The 17,591-nt window shown below is 33.0% G+C and overlaps 1 protein-coding gene across 1 annotated transcript; it reads right to left on the bottom strand.

The window, feature by feature from the left end:
• Positions 1–15,853: 15,853 nt before the first annotated feature.
• On the bottom strand, positions 15,854–16,693 carry LOC145063160 (uncharacterized). The gene is made up of 2 exons (XM_079010749.1): positions 16,587–16,693; positions 15,854–16,511 (listed from the first exon to the last, which is right to left on the bottom strand). The coding sequence occupies exons 1-2, from the start codon at positions 16,617–16,619 to the stop codon at positions 15,954–15,956; spliced, it is 591 nt and encodes a 196-aa protein (XP_078866875.1). The 5' UTR covers positions 16,620–16,693; the 3' UTR covers positions 15,854–15,953.
• Positions 16,694–17,591: the final 898 nt, after the last annotated feature.

Genomic DNA, 17,591 nt, shown 5'->3' with positions numbered 1-17,591 from the left:
TTGAAGTCAGTGTTGAGTCCTCAAAGAAAAAGAAGAAAAATCAAAAGAAAGACAAACATGAATCTTCCAAAGTATCGAAGGCTGAAGGGGTTGAGAAAGATGAGCTTTCTCCCAAAACAAAGAAGGAGGCTATACCAACAAAATCAGGGGTATTAAAGAAGTTTCGCAAGTCATCACATATGACGACTACTTCTCCTACTATTCGCAAAATTGAGGTGAGTAGTAAGGGGGCTATGTTTAGAGACGTTCCGGCTCCTGTTTCTCCTGGTTCAAAGAGAAGAAGAGCTCAAGAGGTTTCGAAGCATATTACTCAAAAGCTCTAAAAGAAACGAAAGATGATTATTCACAATGAATCATCAGATGATGAAGTGGTTCCAGAGACTCCACCTGTTTCCCTTTCCACAATCGTAAATGTTTCTCTTCCAATCACTTCGCAAATTTTCACTACCACATCCATTCCGCTTGAAGTTGTTACAAACAACTCTGTTCATGAGGAAGAACTTATTTCTGATAAGGTTGTTAACGTATCTGATACGGGGACACCTATCACGAATATTGAACTCACAGAGTAAATTATCTTATCTACTTCATTACCACCATTTTCTCTTCCAAATACACATACAACCACATCATCCATATTTGATCATCCTTTAAAACATCCATTTACTACATTGTTTCCATCTCACTCACCTGAAATATCACAACCTATACCTTTGCAAGCTCCGTCTGATGAAGAAACCGAAGAAGGAGGTTTTGGAGGAATGTTTGAAGCCATACACTTTGATTCAGAGGAGGAGGAGATACCTGATCATATGCTTATGTCAGGAAAGCAATTCAAAATCCTAAATCGAAAGTTAAATGCTATTATTCAATCACAAGTCGATTCGGGCACTAAGTCTTCCATTTCGAGTTTAGAGGTTGAGTCAATGATTAAAGCTGCTGAGAAACGAATAACTGACAAAGTTGATCATTCTGACAAGAACAATGCGCTTCGCATTCAAGCTCAAGGAAAATCATTTGATGGTGTTGTTAATGAGTTGCAAAATGTTACAAAAGAACGCCATGTTCTTTTTGTACAAGATGTCAAAAAGGTTCGAGAAGATGTTAATTTTAAAGTTGAAGAGTTAAAGCAGGAGATTGCAAAAGAGCTTAAAGATCTTAATTCTCAAAATTTGGAGGTGCAAAAGAGGGTTGATGTGGTTGCTGAAGCTCTTAACAAAATTGTCACTGATTATGAACCATCTGCTCAAATTATCGAAGCCAAACATAAGGAAAACAAGGAGCAGTTTGATAAACCAATTCAGTTGGTGACTGAATTAAAAACTTTTGTTTCGCAATCTTCTCACCAATCCATCCTTACTCCTGAATTCTTAACTCTTAAAGTCAACACTTTGGAGCAAGCTATTCAGAAGGCATTGGCTCCAATCACGAGCTTTACTTCCATATTACCGAAGAATGCCCCACCTGTTTTCACAGGGGTGCAAGGGGGAGAAAGAAAAGGAAGTAAAGAAGAAGATGCGAAAACAATATGAAAGCTTATTTCTACCCAACTTAAAACATCTTTTCCAGTGCTCACAAAGCCAATTTCTTCAACAGTAACTACAACAAAACCAATTACCAAAGGAATTACAATTGGTTCAAAAGAAGGAGCAAGTTCAAGTGCGAAACCTCAAACTGAGGATATTGGAAAAGGAAAAGGGGTAGCCTATGAAAAATCAAAAGAAGAAAAGAAAGCAGAGGCAGAAGCTGAAATGGAAAGATTAAGACAAGTACAGAGTATTATGAGGCAAAGAGCAAATGACCCACCAACAATGAACAAGGGTGATCCTGCGAAGTTGTACTCATATGAAACCATTGAATCTAAAGTTTTGGGGAGTCATTTGTACGAGTTTGAGAAAAAGCCTAGAAGGAGTTATGATGTTGCAAACTCAGACAGAAGCCAACTTGATTTTCCAATAAACGAAGTGATGTTTATTACGACGCAGTACAAGATAAGTGAAAATTTTGAAAATGCTGATGAATACACTTACTTGAAGATCAGATTTCATGCTGTACTTGCAAAGGATCAAGAGGAAGTTTGATCTTTAATGAAAATCAAGAAAGTTCTGATAATTAAGAAGTATGTTATGTTCAAGAACATGCTTCAAAACTTTCGATATTTCGTGGTTCGTGCAGACAACAAGGCATTTGATTTTACCATAGCTGATTTTCCTTTGATGAATCTAAATGATCTCATTCAAGTGGAATCTATTCTTAAAGACATGGAAGAAAACAAGCTGAAAGGATATGATACTGATGTGTTCAGATTCGGTTTTGCACATATCAAGATATTCATAGATAACTACTATGATTGCTTGGCATTGACTGATGAAGAACTTGCATCAGGTCTTGGAAGAAGAGTTATAGTTTCTTGGGAATCAACCTTGCCTCAAACAGAGTTAAAGAAGTATGCAGATGGAGAAATATTCCTTAAACCTTTTGGCATGGTTTTCGCAGGAAAAGATACGAAGGGGAAGCCAAAGAAGTTTTTGTTTAAAGTCTCAGAGATTGAAAGATACACCACTTCGCAATATACTAATTTCATTGTTCGTATGAATAATTGCATGAAGAATAATGATGGAGACAGGAAAGAGCATAAAAAGATAATCACTTGGTATTCAGAAATTAGAAGAACAATGCACTCAGCTATTCAGCATCTCACAAACTGAATAGTTTCAACTGTTTACAAAGGGGGAGATTGTAGAGACTAGATGTTGTAAAAGTCAAAATGTTTGTTTCTTTAGTTTCGCATGTTAGTTATTTTACTAAGTCTTCATTTGTGCGAAGCGTATAGTTCAGGACTTAGTATATTTTTTGTACACTCAGGTTTCCTATAAATAGGGACTGAGGTTAGAAGTAGAGAAATCGAATGCACGAGTGATTCATTAATCATTCTCAATTTCTCTCTGCTTATTTTGTAATCGGTTCTTCATCAATATAAGATCTGATTAATATTTACTTTCTGTGTTCGTACTTTTCATTCATACAATCATGATTGCATTCTAAATCTCGATAACAGTTCTCTTCAGAAGTCTTTGTAGGAGCATGCCTTGGTAGGTCCTTAATTCATCCCGTTGTTTGAACTTTCAGCCCCTTGTCCATTGACTCCTCCATTGTTCCCTTGGTGAATTTGTGTCATAGCTGCGGTGACTGCAGCAGATACAACCGCTTGGAATGCAGCTGAGTTGACTTTGGTTGGGGTTGGCCCAGGGTTTCCGTGAGTTGGTCGTTGAGGCATCTTTCTGTCATGGAACGGAAAGATGTTGAGTGCCTGAGGTTTTTGTGAGATTGAGGTCCTATAAACTAGGTGTGTGGCACGAACTTAAGTAATTTCACAAATTAGCATACAATCATGGATATATAACACATAGCAAATTACAACATCACAGTAGAACACATAAAATTTTCCATTAATATTATCCGCACTATGATACATGAAAATTTTGCTCAAAAGAGCATACATAAGTGGTGCAAGTTCGGCAGCATAACGCCTCTATGAGCAGTGTAATCACTTAAACATAGAGTCAATGGTACATAGCATAGATCATAGTATTAGTAAGGTAAGTCTACTCCTAACACTCCATGGAGCGCCCTATGACGGTAGCGAGGTCATATACCGCAGTGTTGTGCCAACAACTGGGCCATCTCAGTCATTTCTCCAATGACTTCTTCCCTTTCCTACTCAGCTTGCACCGCTCGTGCTTCCATGGCGAATGGTTGTTGCCGCAGAGCAACAATCTCAACTTCTGGAGAGCGATTCTCCCTCGCGGGATTCCCTGGTGGGGCGGGGTGGTCCTGCTGCGCCTCGCTGGCAGGTGATGTGGCAAAATCCTCGCCTGAGCCTTGTTCTTCCTCCATGTCGTCATTGGTCCCATCAAACTCGTAGTTTGTGTTCGTCTACTCGTCAGGCCCCACGTCGTGTGCTCCCCCTCTGATCTCCCTCAGGCCCATCGTCGATCATCCTGTAGGTCAGTAAGATCTGATGAAACTGAAGGCCCTGGTGCTCCCCTTCCATAGTGACTGAGATGAGGTATATGAATAACTATTATTACTCCTAATATGTTTTTAATTATTGTATAAATTGAGTTGATGTTCTCTTCTTGGAAATAAAGGGGTATGATTTTAGGTTTACCGACTATCGCGATTTCCTCGGGGCATGCGATAGTTGTACCTCGGAGGAAATGTAGTTGATCAGGCTACATTCACCCCTTAATACCACTATGAACAGTCCCGACTTAACCAAGATGCCAGCATCATCTTATTTGATTTAGTATTGTGTTGTTTTTCCTATATCGTACCAGTAGGGGTGTTTTATCGTTGTGTTTTATTCGTTTTGTTCAGAGTTGTTTTTGGTCCCTTTTTGGTTTATAGTTGCATATCAATGTGTGGTTAGATATGCTAGTTCACTATAAATAGTGCTCTGATACCAACCTGTCACACCCTCAGACCAGACGGCGGAAACGTCCGAGGGCTCGTGTGACTTAAATTGAATATCATCACAATGAATATACATGAATCATAACATAAACATCACCATGCATCAATATATTACAACTGACATTATTCACATCAAGTACATTGTTTTAACGTTACAAATCCATACATAAATTGTTTGATAGTTTTCAAAAGCAAAACACACTAACATACTTGGTACTTATTCCTCAGCTTACCTGCTACCTGAGAATACAAGTTATTTTGAAAACGTCAACATATGGAATGTGGTGAGTTCATAAGCAGGTTTGATATGAAATGCTTTGCATAATTTGAACGAAAACATCCCAGAAAATCCGATATTTTCTGAAAAGACCATTGTTTATAGAAAGGTGTGAAGATCCGTAAATATATGCATGATGATTTTAAAACATGTATAGTTGAAAAAACTTAGTATTAAACGTACAAGTGAAAATGTTGAATTTCCCCGGAAAACCCGATGTTTTCCAAAATAAAAATATCATATAACGGTTTGAATGGTTGTCCATCACATGAATGATTTTGAGTTACCTTGATTACTTGATTTATATTGGATTTATTTATGTGAGTCGTTATAACCATGCATGATAATGACTAGTTTGTCTGTCTTGGCACTCTGGTGAACGTCGAAATTGATCTTAAGATTTTGTCACCCTAGACTGGTCGAGTCTAACTATAGCGAACAGCTGAGGTGTGGGGGAGTCACCCCCATATAGATCCATACACAAACTCTTGCTCTCCCTCCAGGAGACTTTGATTATAACTACAGACTACGACCGAAACACGTTGGTGCCACCCGTTATTACTCACTAAATCCCAATTGACTTTGATTACTATTGTTTATCGACCTGTATTTGTTTACTTTGATTACACATAAGCCTAACAAACGAGAAGAAAGGGAAATACAAAGCCCTACTACTTTCGTGAGTTATTTTAGGTTGTTGGGTATTCGAAGGACACGTTGGCCCAATTCGCATTTGATTACTTGGACCTTACTAGCAATGCTAAAGGGGCCACTAAGGCCCAATAGCACTTAGAAGCCATTAAGGGTCCTTTAAATATGAAATTGGGTCATAGATGGCCCAAACATTTATAATTACCCCTTGGGCCCAAAATTATGTTAATGGGTCACAAAGGCCCAATAAGCATGTATGGAACTTCAAAGCCCAAAGAATTTAATGTTTACTTGATGTGGGTATAGTACAGTTGCCGGAACGTTTAATTTGAACAATTGTTAAATTTGTATCGATACGAGTCCGATATTCAGAATTTATGCATATTCATCTTGCCATTTGTCATAAGTTGTGGTTTAGTAATCTTAATAATAAAATAATTGACTCAAAATATTGGTTTGACCATTTCAACCATTCTTGGATAAAAATGATGATTTTAGCCCCTTATATATATATATATATATATATATATATATATATATATATATATATATATATATATATATATATATATATAAAGACATTTTAGGCCCTAAAACCATTTTCTTATCATTTTTGACCCATAGACTTTGTTTATGTAGTGGTTTTAGCTCAAAATTTACTTTTATCAGTTTCAGCCCTTCCAGAAAAGTATTTTACGGCTAAAGTCCAAACTTTTTTGCAACTTTTACAATTTTGGCCCAAAATCCAAAAACTTTACATTTTTTATCTTTTATGGTAAAGAAAAGCATTTTAACCCCTGAAATGATTTTTTTACCCTTTTCATCCCCTGTTTTGAGAAAATTTTCATTTTAGTCCTTTGAAAATCATATTTTTCGTAACCTTGGGCTTAATGGGCCGAAAAGCCCAAAAAATGGCCCATTGAGCTATTATTTACATTTTAAGTCCTTTGAAGAGCATAATTGTCACAAAAACATTTATTTTAACTATTTTGACTCTTTTGCCCCTCAAGAATACCGTGAATAGTAACCTTCCACCAACTTTTGTTTATTTGACAAGTTAAGCCCCAAAAATTTGTTTTATGTTACAATGTGTCTATTTTAATTCTTAGAGAGTATTTTTCTTGACTTGTTTAGTGTGGTATAACTTAGATCATGTTTGTTTTACTTCTTATGCCATAGATCTCGAGATTTCTACTCTTTTTGTTGCATATTTACCACATAAACACATACAATCACACATACATGCATAAAATCATACATAGCATACATATACACATAGATCTACACATTTAACTTGTATTCTCCCCCATAAAACTTGTAAAAACCGAAAAGAGAGGGTATGAACTCACCTTGAGTTTGTGGTTTCGGTTTTGATGAAGAATAGAAGAAGTTTGATGCTATTCTCGGCCTAGCAAGCTTCTTGGAGGATTTTTGACTTAGATGTGTTCTAAGAGGCAAAATCACGAATTTTGTATGAGATAAGGGAGACTGTTGATGAAATGAAGAAGATGTGTTAAGAATCAAAGCAATAACTTACCAAGGATGTGAACTACTTGATGAAAATCCTTAGATTTCTAGCCAAATTTTCAAGATCTTCAAAGAAGAAGAGGATGATCTTGAGAGTGGTTTAGAGAGAATTCATGAGGTGTGTGTGTGTGTGTGCTTCGTGTCTTCGGCCGAAGGAAAAGAGAGAGGGTGAGATGACTAGTCTAGACACATGTTAGTCCATGCATGGTTGCATGGTGTGCAATAAGGAGGTGACACCTCCTAAAGTCAACCCTTCTCTGATTTCCTTTTTTTGTTTTCTTTTTGGACGGAGAAAAGGGAAGAAAGAAGAGAGTTTTGGGCCTTTGGTGCTTAATTCCATCTTATGGGCCCATTTTAGATGATTTTTGGCCCATTGGGCTCCTATGATGAATTACGACCCAATTTGGCAAAAATAATGGGTTTCATAGCCCATTAAAGCTAATTAGGTTAGTTATGGCCCAATATGGTCCATTAGGGTATTTTATTTCATTCTAGGCCCAATATGGCCCAAAATTTTAAAATAAAAAAAAATAAAAAAATAAAAAAATAAAAAAAAACAATCTTTTCAAAAAAAAAATGTTAAAATAACTGGAAGTGGGTCCAATTAGAGCCCATTTAAGAATTCTAAGCCCAAAATAGTCAAATTGGAAGCTTATTGGCCCATTAGGCCCTATAAGGAAATCCTAGTCCATAATGGACTTAAACCGGGATTTCTAGGGTTTTCAATTCTTTGTTGACTATTTGAAGTGCTTGCATAGAGTGTTTGATGGACAATTTGTTGTTATTAAATAAGCATCATACATGCTTTCACATTTTTGGTTCACAAAGGTTGTCATTGTTGTTGTTACAAGCATCAAAATTTCTAGTTGTGACAATATATATATATATATATATATATATATATATATATATATATATATATATATATATATATATATATATATATATCATTCGGATCCGGTAAGAGCCCAAAAATTGGTAGGACCTACGAGGACTATTCTCTACCAATCATTTCGTTAAGAGCATAAACGTCAAACCCATTTACTTAGTCGTGACGCGTTCGCACGCGATGCACGTGCATGGAACGTAATACGGACTCGATGGAATAATCATGTGCGACGAACGTCCATGGAACGTCATTTAAATGAGTTTTCTTTTCTTTTTTGTTTATTTTGTTTTTTTTTCATTTATTTTTTTAATTTTTCGTTAAAAAATCATTTTTTAAATAGATATATGCTCGGTTTTAATGTTTTTAATTTTTTTTAGAAAGTTATTTATTTTTTCATTTTTTTTAATATCTTTACTACATAGTTGAAGATAGTAGGGTTTTTTCTTTATTTTTGTTTTTATTTTTTGATTTTGATTTTTAGCTTTTTTGCTTTTTTTGACTTTTAAACTAAATATTGGTTAGAGTTTTTAATGTTTAACAATTATAAAATTTTAAATAAGAAGAATATTAAGGATCATAATATTTTTCCTTTACACCTTTTTTTGAATTATAAAATTTTGAATCATAACAGTATTATGCATCATACATTTTTGGATCATATTAATTTAGATCATAATATATTGAATTAAATAAAGTTGTTGTTCAATACAACATTTGGATCATTATATTTTTTTGAATCATTTAATTTTGAATCATAAAACATATAATAATTAAGGATCATTAAATATTTGAATTAAACTATTTTTAGAGCATAACAAGTTAAGGATCATAAACATATTGAATTATAATATTTTTTAAAACATAAATATTTTGAATCATCTCTATTTGGAGCATATTATGTTCAATATTTTTTTTAAAACTTTTAATCTTTTAAAATCAAGTTTGGTATCTAAAACACTTTATTTTTTTTTTTTTAAAAAAATATTTTTACGAAGTCATTAGAATAGTGAGTAGAAGCATTTCTTAAATTTTTTATAATTTTTGTAGAATTTATTTCTGAGTTTTTTTTATAAATATAAAGAGTAGAAAAAAAAATAATTTTTTTTTTCAAATTTTCATTCTTGTGCTCATTTTGTAGAGAATTAAATTTTAAGAACTTTTTTTTTCCAGATTTCTTTTTTTCAAAAAAAAAAGTTATAGCCGATAAACTAAGCGGGTGGAAAAAAAATCACCAGTTAATAAGGGTTAGACACTTGTCATGCTAGGTGGGGGCACGTGTTAATTGGAGATGCTACATGGCCAAAAAAAAAATTTCTTTTTTTCTTTTAATTCTTTTACTTTTGCCACTTGTACCCTCAAAACAATTAACATTTCCTAAAAATTATCAAAATCTCGCAATTAATTACGAAAATATCATATCATCTTGCAAAATTGACGATAAATAAAATCAAATCCTGACCATTTATTTTTTCAATCTTAAATCTAAAAATTGTCCCCACAGTTCCTACCATTTTTTGAGTTCTACGTGAGCCTATATATATATATATATATATATATATATATATATATATATATATATATATATATATATATATATATATATACTAGCTGTTTACCCGCACCAAGCGTCGGGTGCGAATATTTTATGCAAAAATTAGTTTGTAGAGGATTAGTTATTTTATGTAAATAGTTTACTACATATAAACAAAATATTGATAATTTTTTGGTTCTTAGAATCCTCAAATGTTGATAAACTCATTTATGTGCAAATTCGTTGCAACTTGCAATTAATCACTCGTAATATTAACTCCAAATAACCGGAACCTCTTAACTCGTTATGAAACAGTGGTTGGTTTGATGAGCTATGAGTTTGTAATATTCTACCTATATTCTTATTTCCGGTCTATGTAGAGTTGCTTTTTTGTGGTCTGTAACTCTCATTTTCCGAGTGTTTTTGTTTACAATCTATATTGAACAAAAGGAAGACTCAAACTTTTTTTTTTCAATTTTGAAGCTCACGTTACCATATGTGTAGGAGATAAAATAACTAATACATTCATATATATATATATATATATATATATATATATATATATATATATATATATATATATATATATATATATATATATATATATATATATATATAGGTTAAAAATTACAACATAAGACTTACGAAATCAAATGGTGAATCTTTTTCCAGTGAGTAGTGTCCTTCATTGATTAGTTATATTGTCGCCAAGGTAGTGAGGGGTAAACCACTAACAATGGCTGAGTTCAAGAACTCCACAGGTAGAAGTTATTTTCATTATATTCTGTTTCATCAAAACTATTGTAAATTCTTTTATCGAATTGGTTGATCTAATAATCATTAATTTCATCAATTGTCTCAATTTTGGTGGATAATATTGTCCGCAAAATTATAAAATCTAAATTAAATCTATTTATTGTAAAGATGAAGTTATTAAATCAATCAAATCTTATAAGTAGTAGTTTCTGTTTGGTGACCGTTTTTTATTATATCGCTTTTAAGTTGATATTTAAAATACATACTTTACAGGTAACCACAATTTTTTACTTAAAGAGGTCTTTTAAGATTTATGATAATTTGTTTTAATGTGAAATTACATGTAAATTATATGTCTAATTACTTTGTTCCTTAATGATTAGATTTCATAATCATTACTTTAAGTCAATTTATAACAATAATTCGTATTTTCAATTTGTATGAAAACGTTTATCCACATAAACGAAACTGAAATAGTAAAATAAAAACACTTTTTTTAATGAATTAACCAAATAATACAAAATTTGATGTTAATTAAATTGCACAACAAAATTAAACCTATCAGTTTGAAATATTAGTCGCATATTATAAGCACCATTTTGTTTAAATTGTTGTCATGGTCATTCTTTTCAATAATTCCAATTTACAACTTCAAAAAGCTGTCAATATGAGCAATGTGTAACAAAAATTGAACTGTATACATTTGATTGGATTCAACGATTAATGAAGAAAAACAATGTTTAGGAATGTTATCAGTCCTCTCCTCTTAATAGGTGCAACATATGGCCAAGAGAAGAGTTTAATGAAGCTTCAATCCCCTTCTCTTTAGTAATTAGCAATATGATCACTCTCCATTTCAATGAGCATATGTTGACCAAAAATTCCATCATGAGTTTGCTACGAGTTGATAAAATCCTTAGTTGCTAACACCGAGTCAAAAACAATGCCCGAAACTAATTATCAAGAGGCCAAACAAACAAATTAAATGAGAAAATATCTTTGATTAGAAAGATCTGTTCTGCAGAACATTAGGTAAATCCCATGATTATGCCACCTGAATATAATAGTAAACACAATATATTTAGTCATTTAAAGACCGAAATACCTTTATTATATATATTGAGATAAAAAAACCAAAAAATGATTACAATTGATACTTTTAAGCTTATACAGTACATATTTAAAACTCACATTGAAGTTATCATCCCAAAGAATAATACACTAAAAGATTAATGCCTTCGATCTATCAATATCTTCTACTAAATGCACCTCCAAGACTCGTTTAGGAGCTTCATCAACTCATCCCTTCCATTGAAACTCGTTGAAGCATAGACCAAACATACTTTATTAGAAAATAACACTAAATTATGTTTTTTTATAAAACACGTCCATCTACTGGTTTTCTTTAGAACCGATAACTTAGTGGTTCTAGCTTAATGGATCATGATATTCAACCATGAAAATGTTTCAAGGTTGATAAATACAGCCACACTTGTTAGTGCAAATCTCATCATCTATCCATCTAAATTAAATTAAAATTATCACCATATATGTGATAATGGATGAGAATTTTTTCTAATATATGCTATATGTTATTGTGCAGGTACATATGCAAATGAAAGTAATCATAAGCCTTACCAAAGAAATAGCATCAAACAAAGATTTAAAAGTTTGCAAAACTGAACTATATCCTTCCTGTCATATATGGTGGATCTATAGCTTCAATGGAATGTAAATTCCAAATTAGGCCTAACGTTTCTGTCTTTTTTTGTCTGAAGTGACATGCTGCTGATATCTCCTTGAAACTCCTTACGATGGTGTATTGTATGCGGTCTAGATAGTGGGTGTGGACCCCATATTTCTTAATCGATCCCTTCTACCCTGTAAATTTAATTACGCCATGTTTATTTCCTTGTGAATAATTGTTGTATGATATGTAAAAACTTATATAATTCACATAATAAAGAGAAGGGATTCTGAACTATGATGCGTACAAACAAAAAAATCACAAATAGATGGGGTAGGTAGGTCTATTACCTGGAGGAGAAAACGAAGATGATTGTGTGATTCCCAAATTTGCTCACAACATCTGGTCAACCAACAAAAACCCTAAAAAAAGGCCTGAACTCCAACATAATCAAAATCCCCTAAATGGAAACATCAAACATCATATTCGTCAAGAAGCTTAGAAAATTGATTCAACAAAAACTTCTGACCATTACTTCATCCTTCAAAAATAGATCTATCAGTGAAATACCTTTTTATAGTGCACCCTTCAAACAAATGCCATCTGAACAAAATAGAAATAGAAGAACAAACGAATATCCTTTAGACAATGAAACTACTTCTTATAACTAAAACCGATAGATGGAGGTGGTTGTTAGGGGATACCACATACAGTAAGCAGATACAACCATCATAACCTTGATTATCATCTTCTCCATTTGCTAAGTCTCCATAATCGATTTCTTCATTGTGTGATTTGGATCGTGCCTGAATATCAAAAAAATGGATTAGAAAATTGAAAAAGAATGTAAGAACAAAAAATACACACCAAAATACACTATAAAATCTGATTGATTATTCTTCTTCACTAGATGTTTCCTATTTCATGGTCAAAAATCTGGAATACATTATTAGAAATAGTAGTTAGCGCCTTTGTGGGAAGTTGAAGGCAAAAGGGGGCGGAAGGAATAAGGTTTCCGAGAAGGGTGAAAAGAAGGGCGGCCTGGATGGCGGCGAATGCAAAGCATGGGTGCAACCATGTATAAAGGGGAAAATTTTAATATTTGTGTCGACAAAGAGGAAAGTAAGTGTAGTAGGAGCGATATAATGGGTGATTAGGTCCAAGATTGGTGGGTAATATACGAGTTACCATTTAAATTATTCTGTGTTGTCTGGATGCATTTTATGATGGTATTTGATGCATTATTTGTTGTACCTCTTAAAATTTTCAAGAAATATCCAATATGCTTAATAATATAGTAAAGATATATATAGGGAAAAGTAAATATACCCTTAAGGGTATATAAGCTTAGGTACCCAAACTCACAATATTACTTCGTTTTGTATCATATATAAACATTGTAATTGTCCAATGTTATTCTAATTCAACTTCTAACTTGATTTAATTCCAAGATTTATATAAATTTTATATTTATCTTCCTCTTACATAATTTTAATTTTTAACTATAATATATAAAGCCTAGAGGTGTCCGACATAAAGATGTGATGTAAGAGGAAGATAATAGTGAAATTTCGAAAATCATGAAAGTAAATCAAGTTAGGGTTGAAGTTTAAGAACATTATAATAAATATATCTAACAAAACGATGTATTATGGTGGGTTAGGGTACCTATCCTTATATACCCTTAAGGGTATATTCACTTTTCCCATATATATATATATATATATATATATATATATATATATATATATATATATATATATATATATCACATCTTAATCAACAAAAAAATGCATAAATATTCCCTATTTCTAATAATATTTCTTAAAATGTGAAAAAAAAAAATAAAGTGGTAATGACAAGAGGTACATGCGTTTTTTCTATCATAAATTGGATTTGATACAATTCGATTATAATAATGCTTAATTATTGTGTTGATTGTCATTTTTATTTTTATTGAATATTAACTCATTCATGTGATCTTATTGGATCAGGATGCATATGTTCAAAGCATGGGCAATAAGCCAATAACTCAAAACTTTAAGGTGGAGTTGAGTTCGATTGAAGATGCTTACATAATAGGCAGTAGAGTTTTTGGATTAACATCATGAGGTTTTGAAACTTCCCTTCCTTACTTATTTATACTTTTCTCACTTTTCTTCTTATTCTCACCAGATTTGAACCTCTTTAATCTAAAGGTGACTATATACGAGTCAAAGACCTTCATCGATGATTCGATGGAATAGTTGGTGCATTTATTGATAATCATGGAAACCACATTGAAATGGGACAACATGTTTTATAAGGCTACTACAATAATCTTAGGGGTCGTTTGATAGTTGCTGACTGGGTTAAAGCTGATTGGGTTAGAAGCTGACTGGGTTAGAAATGCTGACTGAGTCCATATCTGACTGAGTTTATGTTGTTTGATTATTTATCTGAATGGTTGTGCTGAATGAAAAAATGACCATATTACCCTTATGTTGTCTCTTGTGCTGGATAAAAAAATTATAAAACCACAAATTATCATATAAAATCCAAATTAAACATACATCAATTAAAATCCAAATACAAAGTGTAATACAAAATCCAAATACAAATTGTCATACATAATAAAAAAAGTACACCATTTAACGTGAACCATTTGAAAATAACTGATTAGCAATCTGATCACGCAAATTAGTCATATAGTTAACGGCTTCTGAACCCCATTCTATGCCTTCTATGTTTTGACCCTCATTTCCTCCACCACCCACATTATGACTAACCATAGTGTTTTGTTCAAAATTCGTAAATAATTCATCTTCAATATCGTATTTCCTTATAAAATTATGGACCGCAACACAAGAAATGACTATGTCTCTTTGCACTGGAAAAGGATAAGGAGCCATTTGTTTTAAAATTGGAAATCTCGCCTTCAATACACCATAAGCACGTTCAATGTAATTTCTAAGTTGTGCATGAGCATGATTGAACATTTCTTCCTTAGTCAAAGCCCTGTTTCTTCGAAAATCGGCTAACCAATACCTAGTATTGCGGTAGGGAGCCATAAATCCACGGGTGTTGGTGTATGTGGCATCACAAATGTAATATTTATCTGTAGATGCATGACAAATTTATCATATAAATAATATAGATAATAAAACGTATAGTAAATTTACAAACCTGGTGGAGGGAATGGAAATCCGGAAGTTGGGTTAAATGCAACTTCTTTCAAAACTTTAGAATCATGTGCTATGCCCTCCCATCCAGCCCATACAAAGGTGAATATCATATCAAAATTACAAATTCCAATTACATTTTGATAACATTCACCTTTTCCTCTTCCCCTATAACGAGTTTGTTGATCAACAGGCACAACTGCATGTACAAGTGTTCCATCTAGTGCACCTATTGCTCCGGGAAATATTTGCATTAGCCGTCTATGTCGTTCTGAGGTATTTGTTGTTGAATTAGACGAGGTTGGTACTATAATTTCTCGTGCAAAACACATCATTGCACGTAAGACCTCATGAAAACATTGATGAATCGTTTGTGTGGAGTGATGAAATCTTTCTTTAACGGCTCGAAAACGTTCATTATGTCCTATAACATGTAAAAACATAGCCATCTTCTCTTCAACGCTTATCGTCCTACTAGATTGCAACCAATTTCTTTGTGTAAAGTGATTGCATAATAGTACAAATGCATCTTGTGAAAGACGTATCATATCGTAACATTGTATAGGACATCCGTGTATCAAATCTTGCGTATACACATATCCCTTTGCTACCTGTTCGCTAGCTCTTATTCTTTTAATTATTCTTTGCCTTTGTCGGACCAACATCAACCAATACCACGAGAATATAAGAAAATATAAAAAGTCACCTTCTTTATCCATGTGTCCTGTTAGATGTCAAATACAAATTACATTTTAATCAATAACATAACAATCAATAACATAACAATCCATAACATAACAATCAATAACATAACAATCCATAACATAACAAATCGTAACATGTAAATACGAAAAACATAACATTCCATAACATATAAATTCATATAACATAACCGCACCTAAGAAAAACAATCCATAACATAACTAAACCATAGAATACTAATGTCTAACAATGAACCATAACATACTAAAGTCAAACATAACATGTAAATACTAAAGTCAACCAACTAATCCAAACTTTTTTCCTGCATTTGTTACCCACGACTCACAAGTTGACAAGTTAAGACGCAACCAAATTTTCCTATTACCAGCACTTTCAGCAAATAACATAAGAGCAGTGGTGTATTTCGGATCATATTCTCCCCACTCCAAGCTTGTCAACTTCGCCATACAAGCATCCATCTCCTTGTCAAGATTATTTGCTTCGGTGAATGCTTGTGCAGCCTTGATAATCTCTTTTCCAACTTCTTTCAACTCATCATCAAGTGTGGTTTCTTTAGGACCATTTCGTTTTCCCCCCTTGTTTTTTGTCCGCCCAGATGATTCCTCACTAGTAGGTTGAGGTACTGTTGAGCTTGGGGTATCTGCATGAGGTGCTGGCTCATCCATCTCTGTATCCTCAAAATCATGTGTACTGAAGGTTTCATTGGGATGAGGTAATGTCGAAGATGGCCCCCAACTGTGAACACCGGTCGAGGTCGCCCCATCAAATAGTTGGGTACAAAGTTCAGGGCAAGGGAGGGGTGCATTTCTCAGCTTATCTACGTACTTGTTCAACTGTTTAACAAATTTAATAAATATTATTAAAGTAGTAAAAAAATAATATACTTTAAAAAATATGTATATATGTACCTTCGCTTCCGCTTCCCATTCTTCATTAGTCATGTTAAAAGAATTCGTAACGGGATTATAAATATTTCCTGTTTTGTTTTTAAGTTTTAACCACACTGCATATTTTGCTTTTAAATAGTCATATCGGTTTTTCATTTGTTTTTTGTCGACAATAAAATTATGATCTGTTTTCAATTTCTCCGCGACCACAGCCCATGAGCTTGCTTTTAGTCCGCTACCCTCCCGGCCATTTCTTGTTAATTCTTGTATACATGCTTCTAAAAAAGTTTTGTCCACCAATTCCGACTTCCAACTAACCCTAATTCTTTTGTCTGCCATATCTATTGTAAAAAAAAAAAAATCTAATCATCCACATAACACACATTTTTACAAACACTATTTGCTTGATGTCAATAAGATAAAATATATATTTTTTTGTTTAACCTAAAGTTAATACAACTTGAAGACAATACTTGGGAGATATCATATACACAGTACATAACTTGAAGACAAGATCTCATATATCAGTTTGGTAATACACATACACCTATGTAACAAATTCTAATCATTCTCTTGAACATTTTGTTCTTACACACATATGCACATAAACATATCATATACACACACAGTAAACAATTCATTCGATTTAACAACTATATAAGGGGCTGTGATTTCACACATTAGTTCATACACATTTCATACACAAGCAATTCATTCCTTCATATAGATAAAATGAGATTTCATAAACAATTTGACAGCAAACACTAATTTGACAGCAAACATTGGTAATACACATACACCTATGCCAACCCTTTGTTCTAATTGAATCCAAAAATAATGAAAGAAGTAATTTCAAACACTAATTTCAGAATGAAATCATCAATTTGACAGCAACTTTTGTGATTTCAGAAAAAAAAAAAAAAAAAAAGGCACGAACTAGCGTACCTACAGTCGATCTCCTCACCGGGCTGTTACTTCGCCGGACAGGAGGTTCGCCGGAAGCTGGAGGTAATCGTCGATTTGTCA

The sequence above is a fragment of the Lactuca serriola genome, chromosome 7 (genome assembly GCF_051521515.1).
Source record: "Lactuca serriola cultivar US96UC23 chromosome 7, Lser_US96UC23_V15, whole genome shotgun sequence".
Lineage (NCBI taxonomy): Eukaryota > Viridiplantae > Streptophyta > Magnoliopsida > Asterales > Asteraceae > Lactuca > Lactuca serriola.
This window is presented reverse-complemented; position numbering and strand designations above follow the sequence as displayed.

Bases quoted from the DNA above. Each gene is read 5' to 3' on its own strand.
- LOC145063160 (XM_079010749.1), bottom strand. From the start codon at position 16,619: ATGACTAATGAAGAATGGGAAGCGGAAGCGAAG. The intron at 16,512-16,586 runs GTACATATATAC...TTTGTTAAACAG, and splicing joins AATGGGAAGCGGAAGCGAAG to TTGAACAAGTACGTAGATAA.